Source organism: Salarias fasciatus, chromosome 13 (assembly GCF_902148845.1).
Source record: "Salarias fasciatus chromosome 13, fSalaFa1.1, whole genome shotgun sequence".
NCBI classification, from domain to species: Eukaryota; Metazoa; Chordata; class Actinopteri; order Blenniiformes; family Blenniidae; genus Salarias; species Salarias fasciatus.
In genome coordinates, this window is record NC_043757.1 from 15,703,106 (window position 1) to 15,723,442 (window position 20,337).

General features: G+C 42.2%; 1 protein-coding gene across 2 annotated transcripts; it reads right to left on the bottom strand.

Annotated features, from left to right (window-relative positions):
• Positions 1-805: 805 nt before the first annotated feature.
• foxn2a (forkhead box N2a) lies at positions 806-18,379 on the bottom strand. Of its 2 annotated transcripts, XM_030106727.1 has the most exons (6): positions 18,251-18,379; positions 7,852-8,429; positions 4,840-4,964; positions 4,505-4,554; positions 3,782-3,850; positions 806-3,033 (listed from the first exon to the last, which is right to left on the bottom strand). In XM_030106727.1, the coding sequence occupies exons 2-6, from the start codon at positions 8,413-8,415 to the stop codon at positions 2,600-2,602; spliced, it is 1,242 nt and encodes a 413-aa protein (XP_029962587.1). In that variant the 5' UTR covers positions 8,416-8,429; positions 18,251-18,379; the 3' UTR covers positions 806-2,599. The 2 variants fall into 2 exon arrangements, with proteins under 2 accessions (XP_029962587.1, XP_029962588.1); XM_030106728.1 differs by lacking the exon at positions 3,782-3,850.
• Between the last annotated feature and the right edge of the window lie 1,958 nt (positions 18,380-20,337).

Sequence of the window (20,337 nt, forward strand, 5' to 3'; positions counted from 1 at the left end):
TGTAAAAAATGAGTAAAATCAGCTTCTACGGTACGTGGGGAATTACATACTTTCTCGGCCCCAGCTGTACAGTGGTTTTGGCAACAAAAAGGTTTCAGGATCAATGTTAGAGCGTCGTCGTCTATCCAGCCTCACAAAAAAGCAAAACAAAACATTAACAAAACCTGGCAGTCGTTAAAAGTGGAAAAAGAAACACCCGCTCTAAAGACAGACATTGGCAAAATACTTAATCACTGTAACAAGAAATGAAAAAAAAAATGTATTGCTGTAAAACAAACAAGAAATAAAACTAAATACTTGAGAAGAGTTCACAGAATGAGAGAAAAAAAAAGTGCCCGGTCATTTGTTCCAAACGACCGGTATTTGATAGAGTATGCATTCAAAAAAATCCCATAAATTAAAGTCATAAATAAGGTGATGATTAATGAACAATAATTTGTTCTTTTTTTTCACAGCTAAACAAGACCAGTGTATGCAAGTACTACTTCTGCACCTTACCCTGCAAATAAACACGTTCCCGCTCTAAAAGAACTAAAACAAATCCCAACAGATCGGTGAAGTCACTGTACAGACCAGAGTCATCTCCCATTTCCTGCTTGAGAGAAGTCCAAATCTTCACGACGCCGTGGCAGCAGGGGAAAACGGCGACAATGGCCCTTTGCACTTTTATATCAGTGGCACGAGAGAGTGTTTGGCACTGACCATGCATGTGATACTAACAAGTCACAGTGACGCAACGAGATCTTATATTGTGGCAAAAAAAAAAAAGATTTAAATTCCAGTTTGTTAACCTTGTGCTCGTCCACGCTACGCTGTAATGTGCGCTGCCACGCAGCTTTTTTTTTTTTTTTTTTTTTTTTAAGAGCTCAAATGAAAACTATGGTACAAGTGCAACTTCCCCTCAGCAAACTGCATGTAATCAACTGATAATAAACACTCCGTTTCACAGCTTGAGAAGAGAGCGGGCGCTTCCTTATTTTGTTCTAGCAGGAAGAACAAGGACGAAAACGCCAGCAGTCAGCCAGAACTGAGGGCACAACATGAGAGCAGCAGGTCTTCAACATCTCACCATGCAGGCGACTGCACATACAAAGATCACTCCTTCCTGGCCGTGGCTACACCATCGCCTTCCCTACAGTTGATTATGCTCCGTTCAGACACTTCTTCGAACAAGTGAACCAAAATCAGACACGTCTTCGATCAAGTTGTGTGACTATCCACATTCAGCAAATAATGGTCTACACAATTTAGCAATTTCCTCCGTCCATGACGCAAAATGCACGGACAGCACACAGAGATATAATCAAACTCCAAACCCAAACAAAGAGCGTGACGCCGTGGTAATTTCCCACCACTCCTGGTCCTTACTTTTTAACCAGGTCTGCATTCAAAAGCACCAGAAGCAAGCAGAGCACCAAGCAACCCAACAGCAGATCTGTCGCCACATCAGTAAATTAATATTCACCGGAGCCTTATTCATCAGTAGTAGTAGAGACGCGTCTTTTCATCTCAGGTTCAGACTGAAGTGGACATGCACTGCGATACACACGCAAAAAAAAAAAAAAAAAAAAAACTGAAAAAGATCTACAGATAACCTATGAGCACACAGTGAACATGTGGCAGATTAGGGCAGATGTTCACTTTGCATAGGCTGTCAGCAAACATGAACGTATGACACAATGAGTGACGGGGATCGACGGGATGAGCAGCGACAAAAGAAAAACAGACAAGTGAAAGAAAAAAGAAGACAGTTTGTAAGGTGATGGCTGCACAGAACTGAGCTCAGTACCGTAGCTAACTTTGCAACTAAATTTGGCAGTGGCAGAGTAATACTATTCCCACATCCTGCAAATCCTGAAACACAGCCGTAGCTTGTGTGTAGCAAGTTTATCGCATAACAAGATGATAATACTACTCCATTCATTATCTTAATTGTAAAGTTTAACTAGCATACTCAACTCGGAAAAATGCCACCAAGGAATAATGTCAAAGTTAAGGTTGTGGATTAATTATTGCATCTCTCTTATAAGAGGATTCGTTGAGCAAGGACTGCTTTTCAAACAGTGGCAACTTTTTTTTTTTTCTTCTTTAGCACAAAAAGGAGAAAATGAACACCAGGAGGTTAGATTTTTGTCTGTTACAAACATGCACTCATTCGCTTCATAAATAGATTCACTTGGAAGAGGATACAGGTTTGAGGAGGAAGCATGCAACGCCTTGAGTTAGAAAAGCTTCAGCTTTTTTTTTTTCCCCGTTTTTGTCTTTCAGAGAGGAAAATTCTTGAATCACAATCTTCTTATCCAACAGATGTAGGCAGGTTGTTTTGGATAGGAATCTTGATGGTTCTCCATAGCCCAGGCACCCACCCCCAGGAGTTACCCCCGAGTTACTCTATATGGCTTTGTTCTCCTGTGTGAACGATACTATTGCCATTTGTTTTGTTGGACAGAGATACTCCCAAACAAAAAAAAAAGGCTCAAAATGGCCAATGAACGATCAGGTAAGGAGAAGGAGGCACACTGGGACACATGAGCAGGGGTCAGAGGTTAGGGTTCACGGGGTCTGGAGTCTTACGGGGGGGGGGGGGGCAAAAGAAACTTTATTTCCTGTTAAGTTTTGTGCTCTTGACAGTGCGTTTGGATCCCTCTGTGCAGCTACGTATACCGGCGAGGTGCAGCAGGGACCCGGCCGCCTCCTTCAGCTCCTCGTCCAGCTCCACCTTCACTTCGCGCCGCGCCCTCTTGCCGGCGGGCCACTTGATGGCAGGTGGACACCGCGAGGTCTGGTGGACGCCCCTCTCATCCCAGAGGTCGGAATCTTCATCGCTGTGGAAGCCCTCGCTGCCGGCGCGACGGGACTGCCTGCGTTCGCAGCCTCCTTCGTCCAGGGAGGAGAGGGAGGAGGAGGAAGAGGAGGAGGAGCGGGAGGAGCAGCGCTGCAGAGCGACGCTGCTGTAGTTGTGGTCCTGCTTTGGATCGCTGCTCACCAGAACAGAGTCGGGTCGGGACAGGTCCAGCGGGCCGTCAGAATTGCCTGAGGCAGACACAGGATGCAGTCATAAGTTCACATGCAAATACAGAGAAATCCCCAACAGGCTTAAATAGGACATCACAAAAGCTCCAAATCTTACTGTGAAAATGAGTTAGGTTTAAAAATAGGTGATATATAGTAACCTTGAATATTTTTGAGAGTCTGATGCAGAGATACACGCGCCCTCCAGCATTAGCTTGTTTTGTTAGTTACAGTGCAGGTATAAAGCAGAACTAAGATTTGTTTTGGCCCAACAGGGAACAGCTGATTTAAAAATAGCTTTCTGCATTCATGTGAAAGCAGCATTAACAATGGCGGGTAAGTGCAGATGGCAACAAAAACACTGTCACATTAAATGCTGTTCAGAGGAGCTTTTGTGAAGCGAGCAAACTAAAATCATACATTAATAATACGACTTCATTTCATTCTGTTCTGCATAAAATTAATGCTTAACTATTTTTATTGCAGGCAAGATTCCACCAAACATAGCTGCTGCATTTACTATTCAGTAACTATATGTTTACAACACTGTCCATGCGACACTGAGAAACAAATGCAATAAATGCTGTTGGTGGAATTCCTGCAGAAGAACCGCAGCTTTGCTTTTACACAAGCGGACACGTGTACACCAAAAACCAAATCACACAAAATAAAACAAAAAAAAATAAGCAATGACAGGGTGGCATGTTGGGGGTTGAAGACGAAGACCTCAGAGCGTAAATGAAAGTATGCTGCTTGTGGATTCTCTTACATGGGTCAACGTGGTGCCCAGGGGCAGAGTTTAAGAGCATCATGGCAGTGGCAGCATCAATGTCAGACTCTGGAAGAGGAGAGAACATGCATGATGGTCAGTCCTATGGTGTGAGAGCATGGTGGCCTGACATCTCTGCTCGGACTGGGCGGCCTGGGCACCTTAAACTTGCCATACAGTGACCCAGTCCGTCTTCACTGAACGGACTGGAAATATGGAGGATTTAAAGACATAAATAAGAGGACAGATTGAAGATGCTGATCCTGGGAGTGCATCCGATCTTTTCAGAGCTGACAAAGTGTCTGAGAGCCTCATAGCTCACTTCTGGGCCTCTAAATTATTAATGATTACAGTGAGACTGAGTGCTCGACACTGAGCACCCACAGAACCTCCTGCCTGTCGTCAAGGTTACAAATCCAAGAGGCAAAGGAGGGGGAGGCCGAGACATCGACTGGAGGTTTTCGACAGCATGGTCCACATGAGGCATCAATGACTTCAAAACAACAAATCAAACCAAGAGTTGGGGATAAAAAAGCACGGTGATGCTGAATGTTCTGGGACTGAAATGTGCAAAGGCAACAGAATCAAAATACTACACGAACACAAGCAGGGAAAACTGCACTTTACACGTCTGCATATGTATATATATACATATATATCTTTTTAAGGGCAGGCAGCCTTTATTGCATGAATACACACATAAAAGCGCAGTGGAGTTCTCACCTTTGAATGAGCAACCTTGTAGAAAGAGATGGCGTGGGGGTGAGGAGGCACTGCAGAAAGTAAACAAGATATGGAGGGTCAGGATTATAGCTCACAAAGGGTTTGAAAGGAAAACCCCAATTTCATCACAATTTTGAGTGTCTGAATAAAAGTAAATAATAAAAACAACAGGCTTGTTATGTGCTGTAAAATGTGTTTTCCTGGACGTGTTGAATCCTATAAACAAGGAAAATTTGAGGCAATTCTGGATACAATTTCCTACAACATCAAATGACAGTTTGTTTGTTTTTTTTAAATCACGGCCTGCAGACAGGGAGGGAGGGGTGACGGTTTACCTGGGTGGGGAGGCGGGTGGTGTGCAGAAGGCATGTGCGGCTGGGAAGTGCTGCTTCTTAAGGGCTTGGATTAAGTTGGGGCGGTACTCGGGGTCGACGCACCAGAGCGAACCTTTTCCGTTGGCCTGGAGGACAAAGCAGAGATGATCAGACTTGTGCACACCAGGTGACGACAGAGAACTTGCCAGAAACCAGATGATAACACGGGCTGTTCGTTTTGATTCACAGCTAATTAACATGTGCTTACACTGAAATGAGACATAATAGAAACCCTTCTGTTTGGACTTCAGTTTGACATACTCCACATGTTGATGGTGTTTTTTTTTTAAACACAGTTGCTTTTCCTTCCACACATTACAGCATATAATTAACTTATGGCTTGTTAATTTCCACTCGTGCAAGCCAGTGTTCTTTTCACGCCCTATGAGTGCTTTGACATGTTTATTTGTATCATATTGTGCCTGCCAACTGTCACTCAGCATACACAATATAAAACTAGTTGTAGGAACATGCATACCAGTGCAAGTCTTTACTATATCGACTTCACATATGAAGTAAAGAAAATACAGTCAAAGTGGTGGGGAAAAAAAACAAAAAAAAACTGCAATGTGCCTTTAAAGATTCAACCAGACTATCAGAAATCAATTTTGGGCAATCCGTACAGCTGAGTAATTGCACATCACCATGAACGGCATGACCGCCATTTATCAGAAAAGAAAGTCAAACGTGACCCCAGCTTTTCACAAATTACTCACTTTATTGTGAAGCACTTTTACAGAGCAGCTTTTAAACACAACCAGCCCCGACTGGAATACAAAAAAAAATGTGCTAACTCCACAGAAACCTCAGCAGACGCTAAGTGTGAGTAACCTGGAGTGACAGCGTATTGCACAATGTAAATGGCGCAAGGAAACGCTGCACTATGTCATAAACAATAGTAGGAATTCCTCAACAGCCTTCACAAGCACGAGAAAAATTTGCAAGAACAGCCTATGTGAAGAATTTATGTCTGCCTGTGATGTGTGCGGGATTGGATGTCACTTTATCTGATGTTGCCGTATTTGTGCCCACTCTGGGAGAATAGAGGGAGGGAGGAGAATAACCTTGACTCAGATTACCAACAAGCCCTGATGCAGGAAGAAGGAAACGTCTCCATGGCAACGGAAACCACCAGCCAGTGTCATGTGAAACTGGTGCTGGTGTCTCAGCAGACAGAGGGCTCACACTGTGCACCTGCATGACAGGCGGCCTGCACCGCAGCGCGCCGTGTTGCTACTTGCTGAGCACTAACTGCCATCAACTCCTAATGTGGGAAAATATCAGGTCTGAAGCAGACGCAGCTTTTGCACAATGGGATCAAACCACACCCCCAAGTATTTATGAAGCACATTAAGACTTTAGGAGTGTTAAGTATTTAATAAACACCGAGCTTCAAATCTGAATTCTGCTTATGAATATTCATTGTTATGCAAAATGTTTGAAATGTTTTCATTCCTGGTGACAAAAATATCTCTGATACAATAGTTTAAGATTTTATGGCATGTGCACAATATCATCAATCTTGACTCCATGACTAAACATGATGAATAGAACTCTGACTGCATTTTAATAATGTCAATAAAAGACAGATATAGTCAAAATGTAATAAAAACCAAAGGAAAAAGTGACAGCGTTGTTAGTCTCGTCATGCTCTACCTTTTGTTAGGATGAGCTCTGAATTCTGTTGTAATGTCAAATTGTCCCGTTTTGCTAAGTGCAACCAGAGACATGTTGTTTTCATGCTGGCCATGCTGTTCTTATTGACCCTGCATGAATATATATATATTTCTATTGACTGACATGGTGCAAAAGAAAAGAATAAGAATGAAGAGAAAAACAGATTTCATTCACATTACAACAATTTCTGAGTTGCTTTAACCCACTCTTGCAGATTCAGTGTGTTGTGTAAGTCAGGTTGAGTCTGTCTTCTAAACATACAGTGATTGTAATTCTGTTTTTAATAATGAACCTTTTCACATCAGACAGAGTTTGTGCTGTATATGCACTGTCTTTTTTATCACTTGTAAATACTGGATGGCACATATTCACTATCTATTACTTTTAGTACAGCACAACTTACTTGAAGTGATGTTACTCCCCCAGTCAGGTGGAAAAACACCGTACACACACTACCTCATCTCTGCACATAAGATCACACTGGGTTGCTTCTTTAACCATGACCTTTCAATTTACGACTGTGTGAGATGCTCCTTGGGTTAAAATACTTGCGCTACCTTGCACTGCTTCCTATCTTCTTGTGCTGTGTTTGCACTTCTTCTGAAGGAGTATCTGTGACCCTGACTCGAAGCGGCCGTTATCGCAGCGAAGTCAGAGGTCCCTGCTGCTGTAGTAAAGTCTTGGACACTGACACATGAGCTCCACTGCAGCTTCACTCACTGCAACACACAGTTAAGGTGCAATCTTGCGCTCAACAAAGCAGACACATTTTGAGTAATAAATAACTAGAAATACTATACCCTGTATCGTAGTGTGTGTAGTTTTTGTATGACTTGCAGTTTAGTTAGCATTAATGTTTTGAGTCAAGGCAAGATTAGTTCTGACGTCAGCAGAAAATATGAGTGCCACATTTGGCTTAAGTGCCAAGTTTGTTACTATAACCAACTGATGCATAACCAACTGATGCATTTGATGTTTTGACATTTGAAACTTGATTTGAACTTCCCTTTTTTAACTTCAGTTACTGGCTCCTCTGCCACAGCCTCCTGTATATTCAGTGGTCATGTTACTGACAGCTGTTTTGTAACTTTTAACTGAAACTTTCCATCCGAGATTACATTATTGTAATTTTAATAAAGAGTAGAACTATTTTCAACTGTTTTTACATTCATTCAAATGTGCTCTTATACACTAATGCTGAATGGAGTGAGGGTGGTTTATATTTACAGTCATATGTGAGTTATTGTGCCACTGGTGTGATGTGAACGTAAGAGAGAAGACAATTTTCTCACATACCTTTCCCAAACTCCTTTCGACCTTGCGGAAGCATTTGTTCAAGGACAGGTTGTGGCGAACTGAATTCTTCCAGCCAGTTGGGGCATTGGAAAAATAAGGGAAGTGCTCGAGAATCCAGCCGTAGATTTCTTTAACTGGCAAGGACTTGCTGGGAGACTGCTCTATAGCCATGTAGATGAGCAGGGAAAATGAGAAAGGGGGCTTCGACTTCAACGAGTCCCGCTCCCTGCTCCTGCCGTGCGGTGAAGACGAGGAAGAAGAGGATGGGCCCTGGTTTGACCCGTAGTCGCCCTCTATGTCGAAGAGGGGACTGCCACTTGGCTGAGCTTCAGGACCCCCCAGAGTGAAGTTCTGAAGCAGGTTCTCGTGAAGCCAGTTGAGGTTAGTGAGCTCCTCATCCTCAGTGCCACCCGAGCGATCCACACTAGTTGCCAGTGGACTGGATGCACACTCTGCCTCGGGCAGTGTTCCCACGCCGCAAACACCTCTGAGCCCCGTCCGCTCCTCTTGCATACCCGGAATTTCCGTTTTCTTATCTGGTGACATCCCAATGATTGGACCCATTAAATCAAAGAGGTCTGAGGAAAGAGAAGAAAGAGGCGGTTGTTAATACTAACAGCATGTGTACAAAGGCTCGATCACAGTCTTTCCAAAAGTGAATTTCAAAACAAAGTTGGCAGCATGAGGTAACTGGATGCGACATTTTGGAATGATGTGCTCTTCCAAGCGTTGACCTTGTTTTTTTAAGTTTCCCTGGGGGCACAGGCCCTGTGGCTGTCTGTCTGCCTCTACTGCACTCCCAGACCCTCACTGCCCCTCTCCGCCATGGCTGGCGCGAATGGAGAGGCTCTCTGCTCCCCGCCCGTCTCCCCCACCCTCTTGACTTCAAGCTGAGGACCTTTGAGGACATCCTCTTAGGCAACTGAACTGACTTAAGGCTCCACTCCTCAACGCCCACCTAATTTCAGATGAGATCCATCTGCTCGTTATGTGTAAATGAGCATGAAACCATCCAGTGACTGCAGGAATGAGAGGAAGGTCTCCATCTTACGGAGTGGATGGCTCTTACAGACTGATCTGCATTCAGCCAAGATCAAGTCTCAACTTGACACGTGCCTGATTAAGTGATATTAAAGGGGCTACAAACCAGAACTTGTCAGTTATTTATTAGCATAAGGAAATTTAATATGCAAGCAGCCCTTCGATCTATGACAAATTCCACTTGAAGACCCATATTAATTTGACAATGATACGTTCTTTAACAAGTGGGCAGTTAAATAACCAAAAGTTACAGCAGATTACTAAGTAGCAATTTGCACATTGACAAGGATGATCATGACCATATGATGCCTTCAGTACAGCAAACTTAATAAACAAAACATACCATTATTTGAAAATAAGTTTTTTTTTCCTCACAAGATCCAGAACCTTTATACATATGCAGTGGTTTTCTATGCTGCTTGTTAAAGCCAAGAGCACAAAGAGCTCACTCTTTGTCTCAGCTCACAACAAGCTTTATGGCCTGGGTGTCACCATGACAACCATGCGGCCCCTTCAATTAAAGAGCAGAAATCCTACAAACAAGAGTCAATAAGAATATAAGTGAGCCATTCTGGCTGACGCCGCTGCAGATGACCATTAAGAAGCCTCCCCCTGCTATACTTGTGTGTGGACAGCAGATGTCCTGGTTCTTGGAGGGGCGGCAGTGGCCATTCTGAAAGTGCAACAGAGAGGAGGTGGTAACTACAACTGGAGGCACAGAGCGTGGTGGATAGGCATGTCTTTTCATATCTGTGATGCCATAAGAACTGGGTCAAACTCCAGTGTTTGCAGAGTGGCAGAGAGACAAGAGAGGGAGTGTACCTACACATGAGTCGGTTTGTCAAAGCCAGCCAGCGAGGACATGAATGAGATAAAGGAGGTGACAGCAAAGGCACAAAATTATCTTTCACCTCCAAAACGGGAGAAAAACTTGTAGCAGAGCTATTCTGTGTTGCCTGAGAGTAAAGTGAAAATAAAGGTCAACTCTTCAGAACTAAAAGCAAGCAAATTTGATTTAACAGGACATGCTTCCTGCATTATATGCGAGTGTCTTACATTTCATACATTAAATCTGATCTTTGACTGCATGTGTATTGCACATATCCTCGCCACTGTATCGGGTTTGTGCAATGGATATAGCCTACTTCAGTAATTTTGAGCTACAAGAAAACAGGAAGTAAGTCAAAGGACCTTTTAATGCCACAGTTACAGATTCAGTCAATGTGAATGCTGGAGGAGCTAACGATAGGTTCAAATGATTGGAGTTACAGAACAAGAGAGAAAAAGGGAAGAGAAACCAGGAGACGGAGAGAAAAACAGAGCGTCAGCTCAGGCTCAGTGCTAGTGAGGTAAGCTATGCAAGTTATCCTCAGTCTAGGATGAATCACAGCTCTCAGCAAAGTAGAGCAATCAGATATGTCAGGCGGCAAGAAAACTGCCCATTTGTATTAAAAGCAAAGCTTTACTTGTGACACCAGAACACACTTATTTTAACATGCCAGTTTCTTACTCTGAATAAATCTACAAATAGAAAAGGAGGTTATACTGTTTATATTAAATTTTACTGACTTTATATCAAGATGATCCCAGGGAGCTGTTTTGAAACACATTTAGCTATTAGCCAGATGTTCACACACTTTATGAGTACCAGTATGTATAGATCTGAAATATGAAACAAGGAAGTATATAACACCTTTAGGCTCCATGTGATCTACTGGGAACCACGCATTGTGTTATTTGTGTGAGGAGGTGATACAACAGTTAAGGTTTCCAAATGTGTTGCGGTTAGAACGAGGCACTTGGTGGTGATGGTTGATGTCAGGGTAAGAAGCCATGACTTCATTAAGTCAATCAGTGAGTTTCACAAGGGATGCTGGGCAAACATGCGTCTATGTGCGTGGAAATTGCTCAGCAACCCGTCACCAATTGGCTCATGTTATTAAAAAAAAATTAAAGCATTGATGCACTATACTTTTGTTTTTTTGTTGTTGTTTTTTTAATCACATTTTTGCATCTATTCTGTGGAAATCAAAACGCAGAGGTGCAGTGAGAAGTCACTAATTATACAAAAGATCAAATGGCATGAATAATGATTTTAATTTTGCTTCACTTCCAACATTGGAGGTGCACATTTCAAAGTGAAAGTCTTCAGTGAAGATAAAATCAAAGATCATTCAAGGTCTTCTCATTCTGAATCATGAATTTAGACTGCCTGCTTTCAAAATGCGGGTAACTGGCAGAAAAGCTACTGTGAAACATTTAATCTGTACATTGTGAATGTGCCTTAGATTTTGCCCATAATCAGGATTTGTGATTTGTTAAGAAACTGGACAAAAAAAATGGGCTCAGCAAATGGAGCTCAGTCCAAAACTACAGTCCCAAAAGCACTGTGATGACAGGCATTTCGGTCACAGACCAGAAAGACAGGTGTCGCAAAAATACTGAATCATTTAGAAGGTGTGACTAAAGTGAAAGCTGCAAACACGTCACATGACAGTTATTTCTTTCTCGGTTACTGCCTGTGAAGCTGATCCAGGATCATGGCAATACCACTGGCAGTGCGAGAGAAGAGGGAAAAAAAGTCAAATGGAGGGTAAAGTTTCCGACTAGTGTTTAACCTTAAAGCCCAAGACTTTCACCTCCGTTCTTCTTCACAAACTTGACCCCTCAGCTGGGCCCTTGGGCACCACAGTGGGCTTATCCTCTTTTGAGTAGCTCCTCCAGATGACCGTCATTTGAATATGAAGAGAGGCCGGGTGGATGGATGAGAAAGCTCGTCCTGCTGCATCCAGCCAAACGCAGGAAGTGTTTTACCATGACTGCAGCTGGTCAATTACCACTGCTGTTGCAATGATTGTAGTTATCATTGCTCTTATGAAAAGGCATCAAAGAGAGGCGGCTGGGATTGCAATGAATAATGGGGCACTACTGTTGAGAGAGTTGAGAGGGGAGAGGGAGCTAATAAGCCGGACTGGCCTGTTGACTGCTGCTCATTCCTGAAAATACACCAAAGCTGCAACGGTGCTGACCTGATAGCTCATCTGCAAGTTAAAATAGGCCAGCACACCACCAGCCTCATCATATTCATGTGCAAACAGGCAGGCTAACAGCAGGTGCCAAGGCACATTTTTCCCCCCCTTTCAAACTGCTCTTTTATCCTGTTAAGCACTCAGCCTATTCAAAAATACACAAAGACATATGGAGATAGCTTTAAGTGGCAACTCAAGCCGTTGATGTGTCAGATAGTACGTGGGAATGTAAAGGGGATGATGGCGGTAAATGAAGAGGTACCAGTTTGAGATGTTTTCTAAGAGCGGATCTCACAATCGGGACTCAGTTGCCACGGCAGCCAATGCTGTAAAGGAAGCAATTGTGCTCATGTCTGTGCATGAAGAGAGAGCTAATGTGGGGAGATCAATACAGGCGGAAAATGCTGAGGCCAGCAGTCTGCTGCTGTGCTCCACAAACCTGTCTGACAAAGAGCAGCGGGAAAAGCCACAACCAACCTGGATGTCACGGCACGACTCACTAAGTCCCAGTAAGGCATACTTTAGCACCAGATTCATTCGCTAGCACACATTAGCTTGTCTAAGAATTACATAACATTTATCATTTTGTATCCGAGCAACAAAATGACAACAATTTCACAACCAGAAGTCCTGATATTATGTGTTTACTTGGTTGGAGTTCGTATGCTCACGCCACACCCTCTTCACATGGAGTAAACCAGTTACACCTCTGTAACGGATACACAAAGGTGTGTCGCAAAAGCCCCATGGTGACGGCTGTTATTTGAAACCCAAACTGATATTTAGGTGACTACTCAGTCTGGCTAGAGCTCTAAAAATGTGAATGAGACAAAGAGGGACTGGACTGGAGTGGAGACTGGCAGAGCAAGGTACCCCAGTGGCCTGGTCTTTCACTATATGGCAGGGTCAAATGTTATAAAATACAAGGCTTTCATCAGTGTGAAGGCTGATGACACTGCTGTTTGTACAAGTGTAAATGGTTCATTTTTAAATAAAACAGCTTGGTGGATTTAAACGTTTTACTCAGCGCCCTAGGTGACAGAAAAGGAAAAAAGCCCGCACAAAGCATTACAATTGGCCCCACACTACAGTCTTACAAAGGAGCAGTTGTTTTTGCTCTAGTCATGTTTCTGTAGTGCTCAGTATTCACCTCGCACTTTCAAACAGTGGAGCGGGAGGGAAGGAAACACCTCCTGCCTGTTGAGGAAGTTCATTTTCAGAAAACAAATTCAGTCTTTAAACAAGAGACAGTTGGGCCCTGCGCTAACCCAGCGCAGAGCTGGAGTGGAGAGAAGCAGCATTTACTGTAGCAGCACTATTTACTTTGGCAATGTATGAATTCCATTAGCATGTAGCTTAGAGACCCGCTAGTAGACATCCAGCTAGAGTTAATGTATGTATTAATGTAATCACACACGAGAAAAGACAAGCAAACAAAACAATAGGTGATGATAATGATTCTGATTCAGACAGTAACTTCACAGAGTGGTCCCGAACTCCCAATACGAGACTGTACTTTGACTGTCAACAGAGGTGAGGCCTTCCAAAGTACAAGTCAGCCCCCAGCCAGCACTGAAACCTTATCTCTAAAGTCATGTGTCTGTAAGGTCAGTGTACCAACACTCTCCACCAATCGACAAACACCACAAAGTCATTTAGCTATTTTTACGTTATCTAACCTGAAGAAAATGATTGGAAATAGAATGTAAGTTACTATATTTCTGAAGGCTCAGAGGAAAAGGTCCTCAGCAGCTCAGGCGATGTTTTGACATAAGCTCTTTCAGGAATGTTCCCTGTGTGAGATTATTCTCCATGTAAATACTACAAGTGTTTTGCAAATGAAACTTTGTGTTGCTTTACTTTGCAGGACCTTCTGTGATGAAATCTTTCATTCCTCACAAATCAACACACCATAGTAAAGTCTGACAGAACTCTTTAAGACATCCCTGTCGAGTTCAGTGGGAAAAGAAGTTTTCAACAGAAAGCCAAAGAAAACAGGGTGAAGTCATTTGTTATCAAAGAATAAAACAATTTACTAAAGCTTCTGAAACGAAGTAAATCAACAAAAACCTCTGGCAGCACTAACAGTTATATAATTACACCCTCACATGTCTGTTTATCTATTACTTTTGTTCAAAATCAAGCAGGCAAAATGTTATCTTTTTGTTTTGCCAAATGTTTACTGCAAACTTGAAATCACTCCTGACACTGTTTTGGGAGCTCAGTAACATTATTATAATTTTTTCTTAATTGGCGATAATTCAATAACCGAGTTCCAGCTGAAGAGAAATGCTTTTCTTGTTCAAAAAAAATAAATAAAGACAGCTACACCTTACTTTTAAGCTTGACTGTAAAAAAAAGTCAATTGTTTTATATAAAACTCAAGCAAAGGGCAGGTGAATGATTTACACCTATATGATTATAGCTTCCTCAATAACTGAATATTGTTTGTTTTCTTCAGTCTTCAATCAGACAAAAAAAAGTAAATATCTTAATTGCACATGGTAGGTTGGTTCAAAATAAGATATTTAGCTTTGGGAAATATCAGGCAACAGATGAATATATTACCTGACATTGTAAAGACCAAACAACTAATAAATTATTTTAAAAGAAATTTCAACAAATTTGAGGATGCACATTAAAGTTTTGTGACACATCAACTGGTTTAGGTTAATTTATGTATACACATAATGGGCATAAAAACTAAATCACTCCTTTATGTCCTCTGTTAAGTTGATTTGTGATTTTCACACAAACTGGTCATGATGCATTGCTGTTGCTGGATTGTAATCAATTAAATAAATCTCTTTAATTCAGTTAAGGGTGATAAGACAAAGACCTATTGTGACACAGGACACAGCCGTCTTTCCGTCTTCCTTTCTCTCAATCAAGGAAACGGCCACATTAGCGTAGCTCTGAGTGAGGCCAGCACTAATGGGCTTCATCTTCAGTCCACCCCATCAGAAATGAGACAGGATAAGTCGGGGGGGGGCTGGTCCGGGGTGGTTTAGGGAGGGGAAGGGAAAAGAGGGAGGGAGGCGAACGACACACTGTGTGGCCACTGTAACCAATCAAGAGATGTCAAACAAAAACAGGGCTAGGCGAAGGGCCACCACAACATGTACATAAACAAGGCATCAAAGTCAAATCCTCAAATCCCCAACACACACACAGGCAAGAAGAGGTGAAATAGATTTAGAGAAGCAAATCTTAAACTCTTTTGTCTTTTTGTTGATCTCATGACATCAATTACAGCAGCCTGACCCCAGTTTGTGAAACAGTGCAGCGGTGGAAAGCAGCAGAAAGCTTGGGGCATAAAAATAGCTGCTTTTTAGCAGTACTGTGATCTCTCAAGAGTTGCTAAGTGATGTAAAACATCACAAAAATATTCAATATGTGAACAAGACAGGACTGAAGGAGGGAGTCAGCACGTGTGCAAACACGACTCCTCAGGCAGATACATTTGCAACTCAAATTCATTTCAGTGCTTGATTGGCAGAGTGTCACAGGCCTAAAACAGCAGCAGAGGAGATACTCGTGGGGATGTCCCTCTGTCAGAGAGGTGATCACTTAAGTCAAACACCACAGAAAGGTCAGAGTCAACAGGCAGTGCTGAGGCTCGCTCATCGGCAAATAATCACAAGCAAATGAGAAAAGGATGGTTTTAGTTGACAATTTAAAAGCACAGAGTCAGTAGACACTGCGTGCTTGCAGTTTCGTGCCGTGATAAGTGTCAAAACAACACAGTATGCAGACAATAATAGACGTATGGGAAAATACAGTCATTTCATGACTGGACTTCCTTATTTTGACAATCGCCACATCTTTAAAAAAATATTTCCGGAAATGTAACCTCTTAAAACTGAAAAATATGGGTCACCTTTGGTAATGATATTGTCCCCAGAGAACAGCAGGTTTTAGAAATGCGGAATTTTTCACATAATCCATGAGGAACTATGTATGTTCTGGATAAAGCAATCCAAGCAGTTTCTGCCACACAGGTCGACTTTCGCAATGAATTCAAAACCACAGCCGCTCAAGTATCTACAGAGTGTGGTGGATTTTAGAGGACGCAACCTTTTATTTGCACCAGTTCAGAGTACACAGCTCTGTGATAAGAGTGATTGCCAGCGTCACCATTTTAAACTTCTTTCTCTGCCTCGCCTGCTTCGTACAGAGTGTAACAGCAACATGCTACAATTCAGGACCACGCCATTCTTGTATCACATTTTATACTGAATATTCAATCTGACGTGAAAGCTAAATCAAAGCAAGGGCCTTTACTGGTTATAGAATCTGTTTTCCAAACTATTTCACACAATAATGACTTTATGCTCTGGTGGTCTCTTTTGTTTTGCCGCATTATTGTTACACATCCTCTGCTGAACATCTTCCTCTTCTGTCATCAGCACAGTACAATGGAGCAACTTTTCAGAAATGTGACACCAATGTGTTTACCAAGTTGTGAAATTGAAGTGTGGGATTTTCTTCTGTTCTGGGAGAGCTTGAGATACATTTGATATTCATGTGTCCGCTCAGGATTTCAGATAATCCAAAATGTCTAAATAATGGGAATTAAAGAGCGCTGGTATGGGAAGAAAGTGCAGTAAAGTGAAGTATATGATATCACGGCATTTCAATTTTTAAAAAAACAAGAAAAAGATTTGACGTTATCTATATGTCACCTTAGTCAAAGGTGAAAAAAAAAATCTATCTATGGAGTACATTTTTATGACAGAGCAACAACGTCATCAAGGCCAATCTCAGCTATTTAAAAAAACTTTGGGATGGTGCACATCTAAAGACAATTCAACTTTACAGAAAAATTTTAGGATCCTTATATCAAATCAAGCCATTTCACACTGCAATATGTTACTGAGTTACTGCAGGGCTTATTTATAGTAATGAATGCCACTAAAGTTAGCGTACCCTTGTCTACTCTGGGAAGCAAAAGAACATACCCTTCAGAGGCCTCTGTACATACAAACATATAATGAGGGAACACAAGCTACTACAACAAACAGCAGCAAAGACAACAGATGGTTTGACCTACAATATGACCACCGAGATTCTGGCAATAAAATAATGGCAGACTGGCAACATCTGTTTCCTTTTTGTCTTTATTCAATTCCTGAGGCTCCTTTTGTCTTTGTCATGTATTTATCACAGGAGATTTATAAACTGTCACACAAACAGAGACTAATGAACCCCACATCCTTATAGAAGACAAAAGAATCGTACTGGATAACTTTAAAAAAAAAATAACATACACAAACCTCAGAGCACATAAAATTGGAATTATATTGTTCCAGTACTATCAATGCAACACTAAGATAAGGTTTGTGGAATAACACAAAGTATATGGACGCCTGTTAAGAAGCAGCATATAAAATAAAGCTGGAGTAAAGCGAGAGACATTTTTTTCCAACACTGACATTGTTTGTGGAGCACTGTATCTGGGACAATCTTGTGATAATCCATTACATCATGTGCTTAGCTAGCCAGTGTAGCTCTCAACCTCTGGTACCGTCGATATATAACATGAAAATTCAACTATTTATAGATGCGACGGGAAGACGTGAGTATTACATTCCCACAAACTACAACATATTCAATTAACAGCGCAGTCCGCCACTACTTGAGAAATCAGGACGTGTAATGAAACAAAAGAGACTGAAACCCAGACAGGGGAATAAGGCGAAAGTGCTCTTAGAAAAGAAAACTGATATGCTCAGTAGCTAGTGCCATATAACGCGGCACCGTCAGCAGCGACCACACGCAGTAACACAACGAGGAACACAAAGTTACACGTTATGACGTGGACTGTTGCACAACACCTCCCCACACACGGGACTCGGTGCGAACTAACTTGGGTTAACTTCATTTTGTATGGCTCCAAGTAGAGTAAGTTCACTGAATGTAAAACAACGTCAGCGCAACACAGACAGCCGGGAGACAAAGTAGAGCTAGCTGACACTCGGTGGTCAGTAAAGGGAAACCCAACGCTAGCTTTAGCATAACATTTAAACTATCAAGAGTAGTGGCGTTTTCTCAAATGTAATATATTAAACAATAGACAGAGTTAAGTTTTTTTAATGTCCCCAGCTACTTTCCACTCTTATTAGTGACCATATATCATAGATAAGTCAGGTTAACATAAGCTAGCTGGCCACATGCTGTCGCCTGATCTGCCATGCTGGTCGCTCTAAGCGAAGTCACTTGACCACATTTACTTTTAGCTTGTTCGAAACACAATCAGTCTTCTGCCGAACAACAACGCTCAACCGCAGGCAAACGAAGCGACACAAACAAGACGACGGAATACTCACAATCATGCACGGCGTGTCCCGGTGCGGTGCGTTTAAAGACACGTCTGCGGGCAGTTTATTCAGAGGTCTGTCTCGCACAATGTCAGAGATCAGATCAGCAGCTGCTTCCTCCATACACGCAGCGCGCGGATCACACAGCGCACGGCAACGCTACCAAACCCCTCGACGTCGTCATGGCAACAGGTCCACTTCAGCCAATCACAACCCCTCCCCTCCTATCTCCCCTGGCAACTGCCGCAGCGCCGGAGCTCCGCGAACGCGCACGCCGTCCAATTTTTTGCATCTCGCTATGTGCTTTCACTTTTTTATCCCCGGCTGCCTTTCGCTTAACTTGTCACAAGAACTATACATTTTCCTGTGGTTTTAACGACTACGGTTCACGGAGAAAAAAAAAAACCGCAGCATCCACGGTGAAGGTTGACGGGAGGAATTTTTAATTTACAAAGTGCGAGAGCAATCAAACCGGACGGGTCCCACACAAACGCTCCCGCGTTATTTAGGCTGTACAAACACTTCGGGGCGGAGAGAAAGGATGTGTTACCACACCCAGACCCTCAACAGGGCCCCTCCTAGAGCAAACTATCATGCAAGGGGCTAACGTGACCCGTGGATACACAACAGACGCATGCTGGGTAATGCCTGAGCATATAGACAAAGCAAAGAGAAGTAACTGGAAGAAAAATAATGAAACAACTTCCATTGCGCTTCTGTTGTTGATAATTATTGTTTGTGTATATGTGAGCAGTCAAAACGGCACTTTTGTTTGTTTGTTTTCATTTTACAATGAAGTTCAATCGAGATAATTTGCAAGGGCCAGAAAATACATTACAAGAACAAAACAAAAAAAGAAGAAGAAAGAATGTCCCCCGCCCCCCCCTTCAGCAAATACCTAATGATATTAATTAATAGATCAGGGTGCCTCTAATCTGAATTTGATTCTACCTTTATACCTGTTATTAATGTGTCTACATGTGCTTTTGGAGCCAAATGTATGCTGCAGGCATCCCAGTGGGCTGGACTTGTATCTTTGCCTGGCTATCTGTTGAGTGCAGCTTAACTGGCCAACTGACTTCACACCAAACTGCAACTTTCACATAATGGTGGCACCTAACTCATTTCAGCCTCTCCATTTCAGAAGCACACATAAGTAGCTCTCTGTGGACTGATCTAACAGCCTCTATGTCTTTTACTCAAACCAAGCACTGGGCACTGGCCATGCAGCAGTGCTGTAAATACTTCCGCACCAATGTCGACACAGACTTTTGTTCTTCCCCTACTTTTAACTAGACAAACAGGCTTTGTTGAGGCATGATGGTATTCTTTTGTTGCAATGAACTGCAGACTCAAAGTAAATTTGTTCAACACTTGATCCCTATCATTTTTATTTTTGACTTGAGATTCTTGTTTATTTTGGTTTGACGTTGTTATTAAATGTACATAATACAGAATGTGAAGGGTGAAAATACTAAAAATACGGCCAATTTATTAACAACAAAAGAAAAAAATCAAAGAGCTTCATCTGAATGGCATTTTATCTATCCATTCATTCATGTTTTTGAGCCTTAGCTCAGGTTGCTGTGGCATCGTTTTGCGCACTGAGCTATTCTTAGGGCCAGCACGCAGCATAGGCTCTGCCCCATTTTTCCTTCCAGTATCACTCCTAGGGATGATGAAGTTGCAAAGCTAGCAAATGAGAGAGAGGAGAACAAGATGCATTAATCACCACGGAAACAGCTGATTGAGGATGCCTTGAAAAGACAGACCCATTAGTCTGTGTGCCTGCAATGGTGCTAATCTGATTTTAAAACTGTTAGAGTAAAACAACATGCCCGACTTACCACCACAGATTTTCATAACAGTAGGTAAGCACTTTCTAGAATATATATAACATATTTATGATAAGGTGATGAGAGACTCGAGTAATTTTCCTCTTCAACAAGAATGAAAAATAGAATAGAACAAACAGTTGTGTTAAATCTAATGATATAACTATTACAGGAAGCAACTCTTTTCGCATCAAAGGGTGTCGGGTGAGGGATATAGTAGGATTACAGACTATAAGAGGAGTTCATGTAGGGCAGTAAAAG

Excerpts from the sequence above, each read along its gene's own strand:
- foxn2a (XM_030106727.1), bottom strand. The coding sequence starts at position 8,415 with ATGGGTCCAATCATTGGGATGTCACCAGATAAGAAAACGGAAATTCCG. Across the intron at positions 3,851-4,504 it reads ACAAGGTTGCTCATTCAAAG|AGTCTGACATTGATGCTGCC; the intron begins GTGAGAACTCCA and ends CTCCTCTTCCAG. Across the intron at positions 3,034-3,781 it reads TGGGCACCACGTTGACCCAT|GCAATTCTGACGGCCCGCTG; the intron begins GTAAGAGAATCC and ends TGTCTGCCTCAG.